Consider the following 20433-nt stretch of genomic DNA (forward strand, 5'->3'; position numbering starts at 1 on the left):
CGTTGGTTCTTTGAATTGAAGATTCAAGCTATTCACCTACTTCACCCACAGTTTTCGGTTAAGTGGTACTTCTCGTTTCAATTTTAAAAGAGGTTCCAAAATTTGAATCTCCCCGTCCCTTTGATAAAAAAGATCATCCACCAACTTCCAAAAGAAGGTGTTGTAAAAAAAAAAAAAACAGTAGTGTAATACGAATCAAACTCACGATGCTTAATTCTTATATAAACATCACACTCACCTAAACTCGTATGAATGAGCTAAATACATTTAAACTACGGAGTTAATGGAGGGTTTGAACGCAATGGGTTGAAGAAAAATACTTTATTCACCACTTGTGCTTGAATTTCCCTTTATCGTCCCACTTTCCTTAAAATGACAAAATATTAACTGACCCACTCATAATATTAAATTTAAAGTTTTACACTACTACACAAATAGCTTGCCAACACAAACATAAGCGCCTTGTTTTTCTTTTCCAATGCTTAATTGTTACGAGAGTTTTTATCTCTCACATGATCTCGTAAAATAAGATGTTAGTCTCAAACGACCTTTTGTGGAGACATTTTTATATATAGTGCCCAATAAAAAGGTCCTTATACTTAAGCCATATTGTAAATTTTTTCAGAAGCTTGCAACATTTGTGATTGTTATGTATTTTCAATTAGTCAAGCATTCATTTTATTTTCTTTATTTTCTTGATCGATGACCAATTAAGACTGCCATCTTCTTTTTTTTTTTTTTTTTTTTTTTTTAATTTTAATTTTTTATTGGAAAAGAGTCTTTCTTCTTAGAGTCTGCCAAATTTGAGTAGTTGGTTGACGTTTAGTAGTCGTCCAAAACAACTAGTCAAAGACTTAAAGGTCGTGGGTGGGCCTTGGCCGGCTATGATTTAAACATTCTACTCCAACAAAATTCTCTAGGGGAGATGTCACACTACTTATATATGCGTGCTAATATTATATTCACGTTTTTAACTTCGAGAATTTAACTAGATTAATAGCTAATTAGTCAGTTCGTTTTGAGATTAGTATAAAAAAAACTATGTAAATAAATATGTCTTATCGCATATGAGTCGTATTCAACGTTAAGATCAGCAGAATGCTTTATTAAGATGGTAATTGGAGTCTTATATACAAGCTTCATTGTTACCTTGGTAGAATCCTAGCTAGCACATAACACAATGCATTCGACATCACTTCCATACGATTCTTCCAAAATTAACCACCTTATGTCTTTGGAAGTTGAAGCGAAAGGGTTCCATTTTAAGAACAAGATGAAGCATTTTTTAAAAATTTAAAATCTTTTGTACACACCTTTGTTTGTTCCTAATGGACTATGTTCCACAAGGATCTCAACCAAACATTTCCTTGTGCAAATAATGGTCGTACCAAAAAGCTAAACAATACTTCCAAATATTCCACCGGCTATATCTTCCACTTCGTTAACAAATAAGAATAAATACAAAGGTCGTCATATGGATATATTCTTTAGTGACCAACTTAATGATCGGGAGATAATTAATTCGTTCAAACAAACATAAAGAGTAACCCCTTATTGGCTACCACGATCACTACCTTCACTAGCACAAGCACCAAAGGTTTATTTTGGAGACTAAGCACCTCAAATTGTATAGGACCAGTTGAAGAAAAGAAAGTAGAAAGGAAGGGTGGGCAGAACTAAGGAAGCCTATAAAGCCAAATTGGAAATTTGGTTTAAATTAGTTTATAAAACATGGATGGCAAAGGTGAGGGAGGCAAAGGTCTTAATCGACTAAAGAAAAGAAGGAAAGAGTTGTCATGTCGTGTTGGCACGCCTGGATGGGCGGTTTGGTCGGTCGCCTATGGCCGCCAATCTTATGAGACCAAAAAGCGACCATTTCTTTTCTTTTTTCTTGTGTGGCAATGACCGATCAAACCTCTTGTATAAGTCTTATTTTTCACCATAAGTAACAGGAACAAAAAGGTGACAATTTCTTTAGAAATTTCACTTTTACTAAGCAAGTACAGCATTCGTCGAGATTGTTTGTAGTTTAGTTATGAATAGGTGATTGTTGCTAGTTTGAATCTGTTCAATCCCATCTTACATACAAAAAATATAGAGTGCCAGTCCTACTAAAATCTAGGAGTTCAACTAATGTAAGGTTATTATCCAAATTATCACATGAGAAATGTTAAGGAGATTTTCTTCAAAATAGAATTCTCTGTAAACTCTCTGGCATCTCATATTTTTTGCATAATGTTTTATAATGTAGGCACGGAAAATCACGTTAAACTATGAGGTGACAAAAAGTTCATGAAGAGTCTTATTTTGAAGGAGTTTCCTTAACGTTTCTCTTATCACGTAACATCTCAGAAGTTATGAGACTTAGATCTCAAACCGAATCACTTGTCACATAACCTTTCTTCTCCAAAAACTCTAGATCTCAAAGCGCCATAGCTATTGGTCCCTAGATTTGGGTTGGGCCTGGGCAACCCTCTAAAATCTTAACCCTCGTATAGTCCTTATTCCCGTCTCTTCCTCCTTCTCTATCGCTCAGTCCGCGACGTCACCCGTCTCCTTTCTTCCGCCCCCCGCATCACCTATGTTTCCCATCCCTGTTCCGGCGTTTGCCTGCCCATCACCTATGTTTTATTGTTTTGTGGTTACTTCGGCAATTTGTTGTGGCATTGTTGTTTTCGCAATGGTTTTTGTAACCTCGCTTGTTTGAGAGATGTTTTTGCGTGCCATTCGGTACCAAACTTGACGTTTCTATCGTCATTACGTTAGATTTGTATTGTTTGCCATTCGTGTTTGTGGTAATCGTTAGTGGCTATGTAGAGGTTTATCTGGTGAATTAATTGTGCAAATTTCTCCTCAGATCAAAGATTTGGTCATTGAAGAATATGTATCTAATATGACATCCTCTTATATATTCGTTTCTTATCAATGAAATCATTTCAGCGTTGATATCTAAAAGCTTATCTATTTATACCTTAAATTCAAATTCCTACCTTTAAGTATTATGTCCAAACAATGGATTTTCGAATCAAGAGGTTTCAAATCCACAGATTTGAACCGTTGAAAAAAAAAGATTCAGTTGAAATCTATAGGTCTAAAATCCAAACACGTCAAAAAATAACAAAAAATAAGGGGAAAATCCCAAATCCCAAATCACCATACAATTTGCGTCCCTGGTTGTCCTTGCATGTAATTAAAACGAAATCGGAGGTTAAGAGTCTGCGAAAATAGCAAAGCAGCTGCTACTGTCGGATTCCCCCCGAAGGGGTCCCACTGCAATAAGGGTGGACCCCTCTGCCCGCTCACTCATATTTATATAGTGGGAATCTCCTCTCTCTCGTTACTCCTCTGCCCTTTTCATTTTGTTTTTTCACCTTCATAGTCCTCATCACCTTCCTCCAAAATCCTAATCGATCCATCTGTTCTTCGTCTCTCGAGAAAAAACAACAAAAAAAGCTTCCCAGAAATCTCAGGAGAATCCGATCAAAACTTCATCAGGTAAGCCATCAATCTCTCTCTGTTTATTTTGTTTTTTTCTTTTTCTATTTATTTTGTGCATGGTTGCTCTGTTTTTACTGACTGATGCAGAGGTTTTGTTATTCTTTTGTTTGTGGTGTTTTGATTTGATCAAGCATCAAGCTTTAATCGATCATAGGGTGATGATGGAATCTGGGTTTGGTTTGGATTTTGTGAAAATTTGAGAATTTGATTTATATGTGGATTGGATTGATAATTTCATATGAGGATTTCGTGTGCTTTTTATGTCAAAGTTTGTGTCTTTGAAGTCTCTGAATGGATCTGCAAATGGTTTAGGCCAGTTGTTCATGGAAACTAATACTGTCACGCGTTACCGTAAATTAGAGTAGTTTAGAACATCGTCTTGTAAAAAAAAATCTTCGAAGAAACCATCACCATATCATAATTCGTTCACCTTCGAATTGCTGGTTGATGATCATTTATCTGCTTCAGTTTCTATGTTCGTTTTTATTTTGATGAGAAAGTCAAATTGGTTCATTCTTTTGTTTGACCAGTCTATGTTGCTTTGAGATCTTTGCAGAAGCAGGACAACTAATAAATCTCGAAATTAATTTTTATTTAATTAGGGGTATTAGGTGGAGATTTTAGTCGTCTTAGCTGTTTAGATCGCTATTAAAGCGTTAATAAAGTATGAATTTATTGGTAAATTTAATATATTTGAGGTTGGTTTAATTGGCAGTTCGAAACTTCGAGTTCCACTTGGATTCCAGCTCTTAAGTTAATTTAATTTAATATTTATTTATTTAGTTTTAGTGAAGTTTTTATTGCTAATGTTATTGAATTACTAGAAGCAAAAATAGTAGTAAATGTAAGATGGAGAAAAGAATGCTATGTATTGTATGTATGTAATATGTAATTTACTCATTCTTGGCTTCTCGTGCGATTGCTGACGTATGCTTCATGAGATTATTTAGATAATCTAATATCTGAAAAATTGAGAATTAATTGATTGGAGAGACTTAGTTGATCTCGTACTCATTTTTTCTCTCGCCCCTATTCATGTCGTAGCGTCTATGTCATGTCAAAGTTGATCTTGACGATCAACCTTAATTAGTGGCCACCTAATTTTTTTCTCCATTTGTCAAAGATAATTGGTATGCCTCTTTATGTAATTAAGGAGTTAAAATGGTGATTAAGGATCTATTAAAAAAATACGAGAATTTTATGTTCGATTCTCGCCAAAGACGAATTTGAATCATATTATTGCTAACTCATTATGAGTTTTAGCCTAATCCTTCAACCTCTTAGTGCAGATAATATTTATAATAAAAAAATCTGAAATAGGAAAACAAAATTAAGAAAGAAAATGATGTCTCCCTGCTGCTTTAACTTTGAAACAATCTTTTTAATTTTCTTTGTTTTTTTCTTTTTGGTCATCAACTTGGAAAGGAGATTAAGAAAAGATGGGGTCTGTCTGTGATCTGTCAATTCAAATATAAAAATACAGCCAAAAAATGAAGGATGGAAGGACCGGAAATGGATCCTCTCTGGATCTCTTCCTCCTAATCTATCAGGTTCCGAGATTTGAGTTATTAAAATTTAATCCAACGATTAAAGTTATTATAATTTTTAAAATAGACTTTTATTTGTAATCGTTCGATCAAATTTTAATGGTCTGGATCTCCGAACTTGATGAATTAGAAGGGAATAATTAGGAGAGGATCCCTTTCCTGACAGACCAAACCAACCTTGTTGGTGGCAGGGCACCACCCACTGTGTGCTTCACTTTTTGTGTATTAGCAACGGACGGTCCAGATGTCTCTAGAGATTCAACCATGGACAGCTTTTTTATTTTATTTTATTTTTCCAATTTTCTCTTCTTTTTTTTTTTTTTTTTTTAAAGCCATGTAATGATGCAATCCTCTATATTAAAAATGAATTCTTAGAAGATGGGGTTGAATTAAGTATCTTGGGTCCCACATGCTAAATCGTTCCACATGAAATCATCACATGTTAAGATCATCACTAGTTAAGTGACAAAAAATGGCAGGCAGCAGGTGGTTTTGATCTTGGGGCGTGCTATTCACACATATCGTTTAATTTTCTTTGTTAATTTCTTTTATTTGATATTTTTTTAATTTATTCGATCTGACAACTGTAAATTAGGAAGAATATGTGGAAGGCAACAAGTGGTGTTTTTCTTTGTTAATTTCTTTTATTTGATTTTTTTTTTAATTTATTCGATCTGACAACTGTAAATTAAGAAGAATGTATGGAAGGCAACAAGTGGTGTTTGATAGTACCACTCTTGATCTTACCTTAAAAATAATTAAGATGTTTTCCTATTGGCTTTTTCATTTTGGGGTATCACAGATTTATGGTTCCACAATTGCGTAGTGTTATTAGCTCGAGCTGTGATAACATTATCGAGGTTATTTGAATGGGGACCAAAAACCTAGAACCTATGCTTTATTAAGGGTAGTGTTATTCATGCATTCTTTTTGACTTCTCACACCCCCTCTTCAATTTTCGCCGTTAGGTAAATGAAGTGAAGAAGATTAATGATAAAAAACTAATAAGAATGTGTAAAACTGGGAGGTAAAAATAGTTGTATGAATAACATTTACCCTTATTAGTTAGGGAACTTTACCGAAAAATCATATTTTTACACTAAAAAATCAATCTTGGTCATATTTATTTTACCTTTTTATTTTGTCATTTTCGTTGAAACTCAAAATTTTCAAATTTTTTTCATTAGTTTTCTTTATTAGTTATTCATATTGATGTTAGAAGTAGCCTGAATAATTGACTAGAAATTTAGATATATTTTTTTTTTTTTTTACTTTTAATTTATGAAAAATAATTGAATTAACATGCTCGAAATAATAAAATTCTGTGCCGTGATGCTGATGGGACCCTGTTTGGTTTCCACGTCAGATTGTTTGTCTTTGTCCGGCCCACAGTTTAGAAGGGGATCTTGTGACCTGTCGTCCCCTTGTGACCCAAATTACAGAAGTGCCCCTCTGAACTTACCCATTTTTCATGCATTATTATTGCAAAGCCTTGACGTAAAAGAATTTTCCTAGAAAAAGAAAGTGTAGTAATTAAGATGATGATTTCTTTTTAGACAAGTCTGATGAAGTTTTTTTATCAAATAATAAATTTTGTTAGATTAGCCACTGACGAGTCGGATGAAGTTGTTGTTCTAAAATCACAGAGAAGCAAGTGGAGTAGGTGAAAATTTGGTAAAATATGGAAGAAGCACAAGTGATTCCCGAAACCCCGGTGAAGGTTGCTGATGACGCCGAGACTACAAATGCCGAAGTGATCAAGGTAACCGCAATCTACGATCTGTAATTTAAGCCTTTCGTGGGATCATTTGATTTTGCATGGATTTGAATCGATTTTGAATGTTTTTTTTTATTTTTTTTTATGTAGGTATCGAATGGGGAAGGGCCTCCGGTTGAAAAAGAAGGAAAGAAGGAAGAGGAGGACGCAACTTTTGATGGAGAGTTCATAAAAGTTGAGAGAGAATTGATAGATGTGAAGGATGGTTCTCATGCTGCTGAAACAGCATTGGGGGAGGACGACAAGCCATCTGTTATTACGAGAAGCTCGAGCAATTCGAGCAGAGAATTGCTAGAAGCTCGGGAGAAGGTGAGTGACCTTGAGGTTGAAGTCGCAAGGTTGGCTGGTGCGTTGAAGCATTCAGAATCAGAGAAGTCTGAGCTGAAGCATGAGGTCTTGCTTACGAAGGAGAAGCTGGGAGAAAGCGGAAAGAAGTATGAAGAGCTCGAACTCAGTCATAAGAAGTTGCAAGAGCAAATCACTGAAGCCGAGGAGAAATACAGTTCGCAGCTCAATGTTTTGCAAGAGGCATTGCAAGCTCAAGAAGAAAAGCACAAGGATCTGATCGGAGTGAAGGAATCGTTTGATGGTCTCAACCTTGAGCTTGAAAGCTCGAGAAAGAGGATGCAGGAATTGGAGCAAGAGCTGCAGAGTTCTGCCTGCGAGGTGCAAAAGTTTGAGGAGCTGCACAAGCAAAGTGGTTCACATGCTGAATCTGAGACAAATAGGGCCTTGGAGTTCGAGAAACTGCTTGAAGCAACAAAGTTGAGTGCGAAAGAGATGGAAGATCAGATGGCTTTGATACAAGGAGAACTCAAGGGCCTGTATGAAAAGATTGCCGAAGATGAAAAAGTCAAAGAAGCACTCAGTTCTACCGCTGCCGAGCTTTCTGCTGTCCAAGAAGAGCTGGCTCTATCAAAGTCTCAAGGTGTGGACCTGGAGGAGAAACTCTCGGCTAAGGCAGCTCTGATAGATGAACTGACTGAGGAATTGAACCTGAAAAAGGCCTCAGAATCTCGAGTGAAGGAAGATATTTCCTCTCTTGAAAATCTGTTTGCCTCAACTAAAGAAGATCTTCAAGCAAAGGTTTCTGAATTGGAAGAAATCAAGTTGAAGCTACAGGAGGATGGGAGCGCCAAGGAATTAGTTGAAGCCGCACGAAAAACTCAAGAAGAACAGGCCGTAGCTGCACAGGAAAATTTGGCAATAGTAACCAAAGAAAAAGAAGCTCTGGAAGCAGCTGTGGCAGATCTCACCGGTAATGTGCATCTGATGAAGGAGCTGTGCAGTGATCTCGAAGAAAAATTGAAGCTTTCGGAGGAGAACTTCGGTAAAAAAGATGATCTTTTGTCTCAATCTTTGTCAAACAATGCTGAGCTTGAACAGAAGTTGAAGTCGCTGGAAGAGCTCCACAAGGAATCAGGAACTGCTTTTGCAACTGCTACTGAAAAGAATCTTGAACTTGAAGCAATTATTCAAGCTTCAAATGCAGCATCAGAGGAGGCAAAATTGCAACTGAGAGAGCTCGAGACGCGCTTTATAGCAGTAAAACAAAAGAATGTAGAGCTTGAGCAACAGGTAAATGTGGTAGAGCTGAACCGAGGAATTGCTGAGAGTGGTCTGCAAGAATTCTCTCAAAAAATATCTGCACTCAATACTACATTGAGTGAGGTCGAGGAAGAAAAAGAACAGCTGACCAGTCAGGTGCAAGAATACCAAGAGAAGATAGGTGAGCTGGAATCTGCATTAAACCAGGCAACTTCGCAATATTCAAAGCTTCAGGAGGAACTGAAGACTGCCTCCGAGAAATGTGCTGAACATGAGGGCCGGGCCAGTGAACACCATCAGCGAAGCCTCAAACTTGAAGATTTGGTCCAAATTTCTCATACCAAAGTGGAGGATACTGGTAAAAAGGTGAGCGAGCTGGAGTTAATGCTTGAAACAGAGAAGTACAGAATTCAAGAACTCGAGGAACAAATAACTGCGTTGGAAAAGAAATTTCAGGATGCAGAAGCAGATTCTAAGAATTATTCTAACAAGGTATCTGAACTTGCCTCTGAACTCGAGGCATTCCAAGCAAGAACATCTAGCCTTGAAGTTGCACTGCAAGCGGCCAACGAAAAGGAAAGGGAGTTGTTTGAAGCCTTGAATGTTGCCACAGAAGAGAAGAAAAGGTTAGAGGATGCATCGAGTAGTTTTACTGAGAAGTTTTCCGAATCAGAAAACTTGGTGGAGGTCTTGAGAGATGAATTGAAGATGACTAAAGAGAAATTGGAAAGCATTGAAAATGATCTTAATGCTGCTGGAATCAGAGAAGGTGAGGTCATAGCGAAACTCAAATCTGCCGAGGAGCAACTGGAGCAACAAGGCAAAGTAATAGAGGAAACAACGTCAAAGAACTCAGAACTTCAAGCGCTACATGAAACCCTAGTGAGGGATTCAGAGATCAAACTTCAAGAAGCTTTAGGGAGCTTCACTAACAGGGATGCTGAGGCAAATTCTCTGCTTGAGAAACTAAAGGCTCTTGAAGATCAGGTGAAGGTTTATGAAGAGCATGTTGCCGAAGCAGAGCGGAAATCTGCATCGTTGAAAGAAGAGCTGGACGACAGCTTGGCTAAATTCGCATCTTCGGAAAGTACGAATGAAGAACTCAGAAAACAGATCTTGGAAGCCGAAAACAAAGCTTCTCAGTCCCTCTCAGAAAATGAAATGCTAGTTGAGACGAATGTTCAGTTGAAATGCAAGATTGATGAATTGCAAGAATCGTTGAATGCTGCTCTATCTGAAACTGAAGTCACTACAAGAGAACTTGTTTCGCACAAGAGCACTGTTGAGGAATTAACAGATAAGCACTCGAGAGCCTTAGACCTTCATTCTGCTTCTGAAGCCCGCATTGTGGAAGCAGAGACGAAATTGCAAGAAGCCATTGAAAGATTCAGTCAGAGAGATTTGGAAGCTAATGAATTGCTCGAGAAGCTAAATGCACTAGAAGGCCAAGTAAAATTGTATGAAGAGCAAGTTCGAGAAACATCTACGGTTTCTGAAACCAGAAAAGCAGAGCTGGAAGAGAGTCTATCGAAGCTGAAGAGTCTGGAGAATATTGTTGAGGAACTGCAAACCAAGTCAGCTCACTTTGAAGAAGAGAGCGGAAAACTAGCTGAGGCAAATATAAAGCTTACGGAGGATGTGTCTACATATGAGTCCAAACTAAGTGACCTTGAAGCAAAATATTCTACTGCAGTTGTTGAGAAGGACGAAACAGTTGAACAACTTCAGGCTGCAAAAAGGACTATTGAAGATTTAACGCAGCAGCATTCTTCTGAAGGGCAGAAACTACAATCTCAGGTTTGCACCAAACTTTCTTGTGATTATTTTGCGGCTATTTATTGTTGCTTTATGCTTATTAGCTACATTCGTTTTCCACAGATATCTTCGGTTATGGATGAGAACAGCCTGCTTAATGAAGTGCATCAAAATACTAAGAAGGAACTCCAGCAAGTGATATCCGAGCTTGAAGAACAGCTCAAGGAACAAAAAGCAGGAGAAGCTGCTTTAAAATCTGACATTGAAAATCTCAAGGCTGAGGTTGCTGAGAAGCCTTTGTTGCAGAATTCTCTCAAGGAACTCGAACAGAAATTGGTGAAAACCGAAGCTCAACTGCAAAAAGAGGTAAATATCAATTCATGAAAAAAAATCCACAGAATATGCTCTTATCCTGCAACCTATAAATATTTATTTTCTGCATGCGATGGGGGCGGCCAAAGAAAGGGGCACATTCATCTTTTTAAAAATTCTTTCTGACTCAGATGAATTGTAGGTTGAAAGCATTAAGGCGGCTGCGGCCGAAAGAGAGGCAGAGTTGACTTCAAAGTTGGAGGATCACGCGCATAAGGTCAATGACAGAGATTTATTGAATGAACAAGTCACAAAACTCCATAGCGAGTTACAACTTGCTCATGCCACTGTTGCTGAAAAGGTAAGGCACCGATCAATGTTTAAGATTTTTTTTACTTAAACTGTACGATGACAATTCTCAACATTCCATGTTTGAATTTCCTATTCAACAGAAAGAAGCAGATTCTCAAAAGGACCTGGAACGAGAAGCATCATTGAAGCGTTCCCTTGAAGAACTTGAAGCTAAGAATAAGGAAATCGCACTTCTAGATAAGCAAGTCAAGGAGCTCGAGCAAAAACTGCAGCTGGCAGATACCAAAGTAACAGAAAGGGTATGTTTATTTCTGTTTCCCAAATCCCTTCATAGATACCACCACAGTAGAAGTTTCGAAAACAGCATACTCTAGTTATGTAATCTTAAGTTGTACGTGGCTGTCAAGTTTTCCAACATAATTGTCCTAAACAACTTGTGGGAAACGAAAAAAACTTGCAGGGTGATGGAGGCAGTGTAGCCGGACTGGAAGTGAAATCCAGGGACATTGGATCAACCGTTTCAACTCCATCGAAAAGGAAGAGCAAGAAGAAGGCAGAAGCAACACCTATTCAAACCTCATCATCTTCAGATACCCATACACATACTGCCGAGGCTTCCCCAATGATGAGCGTTAAGTTCATCGTGGGAGTGGCTGTGGTGTCTGCGATCATCGGCATCATTCTTGGGAAACAATACTAGATTACATATTTATGTTTTTGGGTTTGACCGTCAGGTTTTTGGTTGATTACTTCGTAATTGTTTCGCTTGTTATTAATTTTGCACATGAAGATTGAAGGCTTTGTTTTTATGCTTTCAAGCTTGGTTTTTTTTGAGAGGTTGTTGGTCAGGGAATTTATTTTAGTTCCTATCCCCTTGGCTGTTTGCAAAGCAAAACACAGATGATTCATGTGTTATTTAAGTTTGTATTTAGTTTTTATACCGGGTTGCAGATGCTTTTGGAAATATAAGAATTTGTGCGTTTGTTGATATGAAAAGGAGAGGACGGTCTAAGTTGTTTGTGAGTCGTATCTCCCCTCATCAAGAACATTTCCTTCTCGAGTACGTTCACCTACTCCGCCAAATACGGATACACCCCCACGAGCTTTGGTAATGTTGTTGATCACTTCCATAACGAGTACTGTTTTATCCACTCTAGCTCCTACAAATAGTCCTATTTTTCCTCCCTGACGATAAGTATTTAGCATTTCATTTTAGTTTTTTTATTTTTTTTATTTTTTATAAATTGATTCCTATGGGGTTTGGATTGAGTGGCCTCCACAGTACCTTGGCAATCACGTAACAGAAGGTGTCGTAGTCCTCCATCCCCCGCGGATGTTGATATATTTCAAGTTGAAGCATTCAACCAAGTTCATCTTCCAAATTTTTCTGAAATGAATCTGAAAGAATTCCTAGCTTCCACATGAATATGATAGCCATGGAAATTCAAACATGGCTATCATATAAGTTCATCTTCCAAACATAGGTTCCAGTCTCAAAGAATTTGAGACCGGGACTTGACGCTCTACTAAAACTAGGATCGCAAATTGAGTCAACTGACAAATATGTTGGAGCAATATTAGAAAATATGAAAATAACAACAAGAATTACAATAATAATAATTATAAAAAGATTCACAACATCACATGTGTACTAAATTAATATAAACAATTACAGAGAAAGTTTAAAAAACTAACAAATTTGGAGATTGAGACTTGCATATATGCAATGTCCTAAAGACAAAATTTCGCCCTACTCTTGTGCTTGTAGTTCAGTAGGCGTCCGTCTCCTAGGATTCAACAATCTATAATCCGAAGTCAAAGCACTTCAATCTTCGAACTCTAACGAACTTTATATATTCCATACTTTCAAAACACGACTCAGATTTTTACTAAGATATTGGAGAAAACCCTTCTCTTAATTCTATTAGACAGGTAGGATGCTTGAGTTTATATAGAACTCAAGCTACATTTTTTGAAACAATATGACTGTTACCTAAAGTTCCAACAAACAAATACAACTCATGAATTTGAATTCAACTATGATACAGGACTCTTATTTTTCATTCATACAAAAATTAAATATTATAAAATTAATTATGATCTATAATTTCCAATAAAATACTCGATTGAACGAAACATATATGTTCGAGCATTTCTATTGGTAGTATTGTTCTAGACCTTAGGGGGTAGTAATTTGAAGTTTCCCATAGTCTATTATTATACAATTTCACGCGGGCGACTAACATCAAGTCGTTGTAGTATAGTGGTAAGTATTCCCGCCTGTCACGCGGGTGACCCGGGTTCGATCCCCGGCAACGGCGTTTTAATTTTGATTTTTCAATTTTTGCCTACATTTATTTTGGGCCTGCTTGTTTTAAATTGAACTGATTTACTGTGGGCCAGAAAATTCCAATCCAGTCCAGACTTTATTTATGAACGGTTTTTTTCCAACTATCCTGACTTATTTACTAATTCGTAATAAAAAATGAAAGACTCAAAGTGAAGATGAGTCAAAATTGGATTCATGCTGAAGTTGTTGAGGAGAAATAGAGATTCCATATAAACTGTTTATTAATTCACCTTAATCAGAATGGAAATGAATATAATTACTAATGCCCCTTAATAAAATAAATTATTTTATATACTAATTTTTTTGGTTAAATTTTATTAAACTAATTAACCAACATGAAAGCTAACACTAAACCTCAAGGCTAAAAGCAAAAATGGCCGAGGATATGGGTTCTTTCTGTTTTTTCTCTCTAGCGGGTAGGATAATTTTTTTTAGTGCGAAATTCAAAATATCTTGAAACGTGCATTTTTACATTTTTAGTTGCAGAAATTTCTTCAATGAAGAGACGTAAAATATTCATCTCGGCGGAAAAATATAAGTATATACATAAGTTTACATCTTTTAGTGGTAAATCCAACCAATCATAAAGAGAAAATTAAATGAGATCTCAAATTTATGTATCTCCGATAAGTGTAGAACTCTCATTTACAACTCCCGAAAACATAAAACAAGATGCGAATATGATTTTGCATCTCCCCACCCCGTTGGAGATGCTCTTATTGAACATTCTGCAAAGTAAAACCTATTGTTTCCCTCTTGATACCTTGCAAATTCCTTCAACCGAGCTAAATTTGTGAGCAACATGCAAAATGATTTTATAACTACAAGGATATCTGAAAAGTTAAAAGCTTCAGCATTCCAATTGTCAGCCACAAAGCCCTATTTTTCTACAATGTACACTACCTACATTTAATTGTTTGTTGCAGGAACTTGCAAAACCAATTCACATCACGGGACGCTGGCCACGATCACGTATTTTTCCTCGTACGTTTGTATACTAATGCATCTCAGAATCGATCACTCAGCAGTAATGCCAGGGAAAGAAAATAATCGGGCCCAAGCAGTATCTCTAGACATACGACCTTGCTTAAGTGCTTTGCTCACTGTAGGCACTCCAAGAAAGTGACGGTGGTGTAGTGAATGCTTACAGCGCTGTGTTTAACATTCTTCTTTAACCACTTTCAATCCGCTCAAAATTTCACCGTCATCAAACCCTGCACATTGACCAACATTCTAGTTTAACTCAAGATGTAGAAAAGAATACATTCTTCAACGATAAATTCCAAACCATACATAGTTAGTTACCTGAACCCAATTCTTCTACTTCATCAACCGAAAGTTCTAAAAGCCTCGAGTTCTCAGAGGGGGGATCAAGTGACCTCCAATCAAGATTTTCAATGTCTTCTTGGTGCATCTCCATCTCTGCTACCCAGTCTTCAGCAATGCTGTCACCGTCAAATGATATAGGATCTGTGCACTCCTGTTCTTTGTACCTATGAACCCTATAAGACAGTCTATTAGCAAAAGATCTATTTTCTTTGACCAAAGAACATTTGGAATGTACAAATAAACAGAACCTATTGGTTTCCACTTACTTCTGTTTTAGTTTGAAGTTGTATTGAACAAAAACAAGATCATTAAGCCGCTGATGTTCTAAGCTGTTCCTTGTCTTGTGCAACTGTTCGAAAGGAATCTGATTCTCCTGACACTGAACTAAGCTGCAAGTTTGACTGAGAATACGAATTGCCAAGCGCGCCAGGTTTGGGCAACCACCACCATATGTTGACCACCATTCAGCTAAGACAAACAGAGACTTAAAGAAGTGAGCCAAGCGATGTAATAACATCTGAACTCTGCAGCATATCCTCAAAAAAGAAGCCTCATACCTTTCTTTTTTTTTTTAAATAAACTATATGGCCGGCATATTTTATGCATTTTATCACATCTATCATTCTATTACATAAAACCAAGTTAAAAGATGGCTTAATTACCTTCCGTCTACATGTATAGCCAAGATCGAAACCATGCGACTCAAAATAACAATGTATTCTAATGAAATATTCTCACCAGGAAGCAGATTGTCCCTCGCTCGGACTGCCAAATTCCTCCCCAAATCTCCAAAAGCTTTTTTGTACAAGTTTATCTCTTTGATTACTTCATCTTGGACTTTTATATCAGGAACCAATCTCTCTATGCAGTCAAACATCCTCGACACAATTTCATTATGCATGTCTCCATTGAAGCTGTAAAAGAACTTGGGATTAAGGTAAAATCCAGCAGCGTGAAGGGGAAAATCCACTATTTTTTTCCATCTGTGATCTATAATGTTCCAGTACACCATATATTCTTCTTTCTTGACAAGTTCTCTTTTGATTGTTTCTTTTGCTCGATACATCCCTGCAAAAACATATCCCATCGCTGGCCTCTTCTGGCTACCAACAATTCTCAAAACTCGCAAGAGTGGATTAGTCAAACAGGTGATCAAAATGCACGAAGACCAAAATGAGTGATTACTTAATATATCTAACACTGCCGATCCTTCTGGTGTTTTAGAATAGGGGCAGTCCATCCACTCGTTTGAAGTAACCATCGACTGCAAATTATATTTAAGGTCAGCCATTTGTTTCAATGTCATAAAGTTTGTCGCAAACCTAGTTACTCCCAGCCTAACAATGTCATTCCCAAACGTAAACCTTCTCATCATGTTCAAAATGACAACGTGTTTGTAGATAAATCTTGTAACAGATCTAGCCTGTTCAATTACAGAATTTATCCATTCAACTTTTCCAAAATCCTCGAGGATGGAACTTATGCAAGCGGTGGAACAGGGAGACCAGTACAGAGTTGGGAACGTATCCATCAACTTCTTCCCAACAACAGAAAACTGCTCTTCAGTATTTGCAATGACTTGCAAAACATGTCCAACTCCAATTTCTTCCACCACTTCCTTAAAAAATGCGAACAAAGCATCTGGAGAAAAAACAAAATAAGAAGCATCCACAGATTTCAAATAGACTGTTCCTTCAGGACAGTACACAGCAAAATTTAGCAAAGTTCTACCCTTTTCAGAATTCCATTGGTTGACTAGAAGAGAACAGCCTGTCCTCACCCACATTTCCTTGTGTTGTTGAATTTCACTCTTCACCTCTTCAACAGCATTCTTCAACATCCAACCCCGAATGTCATCATATGAGGGTGCTACAGTCTCCTTTCCCCCAGAGGCAATTGCATCAATCATTGGCTGGAAATAAACAGAGTTCTTTACTGCATCCAGGGGAGCCTGAATTTCATACAAAAACCGACCAATTGCCATATGAATCTGTTCAATGCTCAACCTCGTTACCTCGTAATCATTGCCTATGGTTCCATCATTGGCAGCCCAGGAAGCATTTTCATCCCTTACCCTCTTCCTACTCATATTTGTATTACTTATGCCAACTTCTTCATTTTCCAACAAATTTGAATTGGGAAAAGCATTACCTATTGCAATAGGAACAGGAGGTGAAGCATTACTCAATTTCTTAACACCATTAACTGAACCAGAACCAGTAGCTGCTTTACAAGGTGTACCCCTCCGCCTTACTCTTCTATCAACACTCAATCCAACATCTTCTTCCTGATCTACCGAAAAATTCAGTTTGATGCCAACTTCTTCTTGGTTTTGTGAAAAAGTTGAATTGGGAAAAGCATTGCCTACTGAAATAGGAAAAGGAGGGGAAACACTAAATTTCGTAACGCCATTAACTGTACCAGAACCGGTAGCACCACCAGAAGGTCTACCCCTCTGCTGTACTCCTCGATCAACACTCGTCCCACCATCTTCCTCTTCCACTTCATCTACCAAAAAATCCAATTCGGGCACTCCAATTAATCCCTGCTGAGCATTACTCCTATAAGAATTATCTACTTCAATGGGCACATTAGTCAAATTATCAGTTAACCTAATTCCTCCATTCCAACTCAACCCACCAACCTCCTCATCATTCACCAACGCATTCGGTCCTACAACCAATTTATACTCTCCATTTTCGCCTATTGAACCGTCAATTTCGCTAATGCTACAATGTGGGTTAGCAACAATATGACTCTTCCTCTGCCTAAACGCTGCAATCCCATCATCCAAACTCTGCAACATTATGATTCTAACATCGGGCGGGGCCTGATCACAGGTGGGGCCATTGCCCTTCCGACCGGCAAGGTGGGATTTAAGGCGATTAATCCCACCACCCTGAAACAATTTGCCACAATATATACACTTTTTCAACTCAACTTTACCCCCATTGGGTTGGTCTTTCATGAAAAGTTGGCAGTGCTTCCATGCCGGGTCTTGTTTCTGGGGAGAAACAGCTACGGGCTCAAAACCGTCTAAAGATATCATCGTAATCCTAATTAACTTAATTATCCAATCAATCAATCAATCAAATTACTACCCTCTGAATGTTTCGGAATAATTTCCCAGAACTTAATATGAACTGAGAAAGGTTTTACATTTGGCATAAAGATTTTGAAGGAGAAGAGTGGGAAAAAGATGACTTACTTGTCTCTGATGATTTCTGTCAGGCTTTGGAGGATTTTGGAACAGAGAGAGATGAGACTGGAGAGAGAGAGAGAGAGAGGCTTTTTTTTATGGATTTTTGTGTCCGGTGCGGGCTTTTGATGGATTTTTGTGTTGATATAGAGTGGTCAGGTCAACCACTTTGTGAAGTTGTGATTTTTTATTTTTCATTTACTCGTAAGTCGTAATGGTTACGAGATCAAATCTTTGCACCTAAAATGGGTGTAGCTTTTAGTGATGGGTTCAAAAAATCGAGAATAATTGTACTGTAAACAGAATTAATGCCAAAAGAAATTGAATTAGAAAAAATACCGAACCGAATGTGAAAAATCGAACCAAACCAAATTGAATGTGACTGGTTCAATTTCGTTCTCTGAGGTTCGAAAACCAAATCAAAAATATATTAATTTTATTTATATTGGATATTTATTTTTTGAGCCCAATTTTCAAACTCAAATGTCTTGGAAAGCAAACTTGAAGCCCAAATATTTTGAGCCCTCTTCTTTTTCTTTTGTTCCTCCCCGGCTGCTATCAATGTTCTGCAAGTGTTTTTCACTTTGCATTTTCTCATTGTCAAACTGTGAAAATTGTGGTGGTGAATTTGATTGAGCCCTCTTCTTTTTCTTTTGTTTCTCCCCAAACTGGAAGTAAATCGAACCAAACCGAACAATAAATTTGGTTTAGTTTTTGGTTTCTGAAAAAAACCAAACCGAATTGAACCGAATCCACCTCTAGTAGCTTTTCCTCAAAAAAAAAAAAAAAAGGTGTAACCTCTCTATAGCTCCAATCATTCACTAACACATGTTAAGTTTTCTGACAAAAAAGTTAAGAAAAGTTAAGTTTATGAACATATGTCAGTCAATAATTGGGCTACAGAGAGGCCACACTCATTTTAGGTGTAGAAAATTTAATCTCAATGCTTACTAGCCTCTTAGCCCGCACTTGCAGGTGAACTGAGAGTGATAACTACTTTCTAGGAGCTAAATAAATATGCGTGGACTTTATTTAGCTCAATGACACCGAAGGGATATTAAATGAAAGGAATTGGGATAGTAATCTATGTCAAAACACTCGAAGGCAATGTTATAAATATAAATCTAAAGGTATTTGAATATAAATAAAGTAAGGTAGGAAGAAAACAAAAAATTGAATGGAAAAAGAAAAACAAAAAGAAAAAAAGGAAAAAAATAGAAAATGATACAATTGGTACTCAGCTACCGATTATCCACAAAAGCATTCGCTAGCACATTAGCAATTGTATTGTAGTCGCTAGTATCATACCGATCCCCCCTTTTCAATTTTTTTTCTTTGTTATTTTTTTAAATTTCTCTTACCCTAATAATAAACTATCACATTCATGTTCTTTAAAAAAAAAAAAAATCATGCAAAATCTATTATAATTCATATTTAAACACTTGTAATCAACAAATTTAAAGATATTTGAATTTAATAATGGCTACTCAAATAAAGTATATAAATTGGAATAGGGAAAGATCGGTGCCACTCTACCGATCTTCGCCCAGTCGCACTTAAATCATCGTTCAATCTATTTATTTTCACCTTCGCCTCAATGTGATATTTTGGAAATTAAGGTAAGGCTTTCCATTTAGTTCTTGAGGGAAGACCCTCATTTGACAATGCTTTAGGTCTGACTACCATATTTTTCACATATTGTTTTAGTTTTCGGCTTAAATATTCTACTAAATATACATTTATTACTCAATAAACCATCAAATCGCTTCCAAATACTTTATATTGTTTTCCTTAATACTCACAAAAAATATTTCGCGCAAATACAAAATTTGCCTTTTTCACCAAAAAAAACAAAAACTTGGGTTAACATTTACGGTTTGTTGCCAGTTTTAAAAATTTGTACTTAAATTTGCCATTTTATCTATTTATTTTCACATTCGCCTCACCGTGAAGTTTTGAAAATTAAAGTAACACTTTCTGTTGATATTCTCTAGGGTAGAACCTCATTTTGACATCGTTTTCGACCTCACTACTATATTTTTCACATAGTTTTCGGCTTAAATATTCTACGAAATACACATTTATTGCTTAATAAACCATCAAGTCGCTTCCAAGTGCCTTATAATGTTTTCCTTAATACTCATGGAAAATATTTCCATTCGGATTTTGTGCACGTAAAATAAGGCAGGCTTTGCTGGCACAGAAGGAACCCAAGTGCACAAAAAGTGAGGTGGGCTCCATGCACCCAAAATGAGGCGGGTTCTGCTCACAGAAAGCAAGGCGAGCTCAACGCACGCAAAACAAGAAGGATCCAAGTGCAAACCGAGCCTGGCTAGGTGTACAAAAAATGTGACACGTAAAATAAGGCTGGCTCGGTGCACAGGTCAACCATTGTTGCCCCCATGAAGCATTGGTGCCTGGGGTGGGCATATATAAGCCGCTATCAATATGGGGTAGGGTTTAGTTTTAATCTCACGTTGTAATCATGGTTTTCATGAAAGGGTACAAAGAAGGGAGATGACATTATTTAAGTTTGATTTTTATTAAATAAAGCAAAGAAAAATTAACAAACATAAATAAATATGAGTGTGCAACACGAGAAAAAGGCGTACAAAAATTATATCCCCACGGAGGCCACTCCCACCCTTCATTTTCTATTGGCACAATGGCTCTCACGTCACGTTTCACATTTTAAAGAGTGTTAAACTTCATTAAAGAAAATGGTAAAAAGATTATTTACCTTAGTGAAAATGCGATTGAGGTAAGTTACTATTATGTCACTTGTGGAACTTTCTTTTAGCTATTT

At 37.0% G+C, this 20433-nt stretch overlaps 2 protein-coding genes and 1 non-coding gene across 4 annotated transcripts; 2 read left to right on the forward strand and 1 right to left on the reverse strand.

Annotated features, from left to right (window-relative positions):
- Positions 1 to 3353: 3353 nt before the first annotated feature.
- On the forward strand, positions 3354 to 11687 carry LOC137708784 (COP1-interactive protein 1-like). 2 transcript variants are annotated; one of them, XM_068447934.1, is made up of 7 exons: positions 3354 to 3495; positions 6636 to 6807; positions 6913 to 10167; positions 10249 to 10491; positions 10640 to 10798; positions 10890 to 11048; positions 11210 to 11687. In XM_068447934.1, the coding sequence occupies exons 2-7, from the start codon at positions 6727 to 6729 to the stop codon at positions 11447 to 11449; spliced, it is 4137 nt and encodes a 1378-aa protein (XP_068304035.1). In that variant the 5' UTR covers positions 3354 to 3495; positions 6636 to 6726; the 3' UTR covers positions 11450 to 11687. The 2 variants fall into 2 exon arrangements, with proteins under 2 accessions (XP_068304035.1, XP_068304036.1); XM_068447935.1 differs by having other exon boundaries at positions 6692 to 6807.
- Positions 11688 to 12998: 1311 nt separating this feature from the next.
- TRNAD-GUC (transfer RNA aspartic acid (anticodon GUC)) lies at positions 12999 to 13070 on the forward strand. Its single transcript has one exon. It is a non-coding gene; the product is annotated as a tRNA-Asp (tRNA).
- A 630-nt stretch (positions 13071 to 13700) lies between these two features.
- On the reverse strand, positions 13701 to 17709 carry LOC137708536 (uncharacterized). Its single transcript, XM_068447634.1, has 4 exons — positions 15167 to 17709; positions 14695 to 14896; positions 14405 to 14601; positions 13701 to 14313 (listed from the first exon to the last, which is right to left on the reverse strand). The coding sequence occupies exons 1-4, from the start codon at positions 17475 to 17477 to the stop codon at positions 14258 to 14260; spliced, it is 2766 nt and encodes a 921-aa protein (XP_068303735.1). The 5' UTR covers positions 17478 to 17709; the 3' UTR covers positions 13701 to 14257.
- Positions 17710 to 20433: the final 2724 nt, after the last annotated feature.

Source organism: Pyrus communis, chromosome 11 (assembly GCF_963583255.1).
Source record: "Pyrus communis chromosome 11, drPyrComm1.1, whole genome shotgun sequence".
In the NCBI taxonomy this organism is placed as follows: Eukaryota; Viridiplantae; Streptophyta; class Magnoliopsida; order Rosales; family Rosaceae; genus Pyrus; species Pyrus communis.

What these genes read in the sequence shown, in the direction of transcription:
- LOC137708784 (XM_068447934.1), top strand. Translation starts at nt 6,727, where the DNA reads ATGGAAGAAGCACAAGTGATTCCCGAAACCCCGGTGAAGGTTGCTGAT. An exon ending in AAGCTCAACTGCAAAAAGAG is followed by an intron (nt 10,492 to 10,639) that starts GTAAATATCAAT and finishes GATGAATTGTAG; the next exon opens with GTTGAAAGCATTAAGGCGGC. An exon ending in ATACCAAAGTAACAGAAAGG is followed by an intron (nt 11,049 to 11,209) that starts GTATGTTTATTT and finishes AAAAACTTGCAG; the next exon opens with GGTGATGGAGGCAGTGTAGC.
- LOC137708536 (XM_068447634.1), bottom strand. Translation starts at nt 17,477, where the DNA reads ATGATATCTTTAGACGGTTTTGAGCCCGTAGCTGTTTCTCCCCAGAAA. An exon ending in GAGGGACAATCTGCTTCCTG is followed by an intron (nt 14,897 to 15,166) that starts GTGAGAATATTT and finishes TGTTTGTCTTAG; the next exon opens with CTGAATGGTGGTCAACATAT. An exon ending in AGTAGAAGAATTGGGTTCAG is followed by an intron (nt 14,314 to 14,404) that starts GTAACTAACTAT and finishes GTCAATGTGCAG; the next exon opens with GGTTTGATGACGGTGAAATT.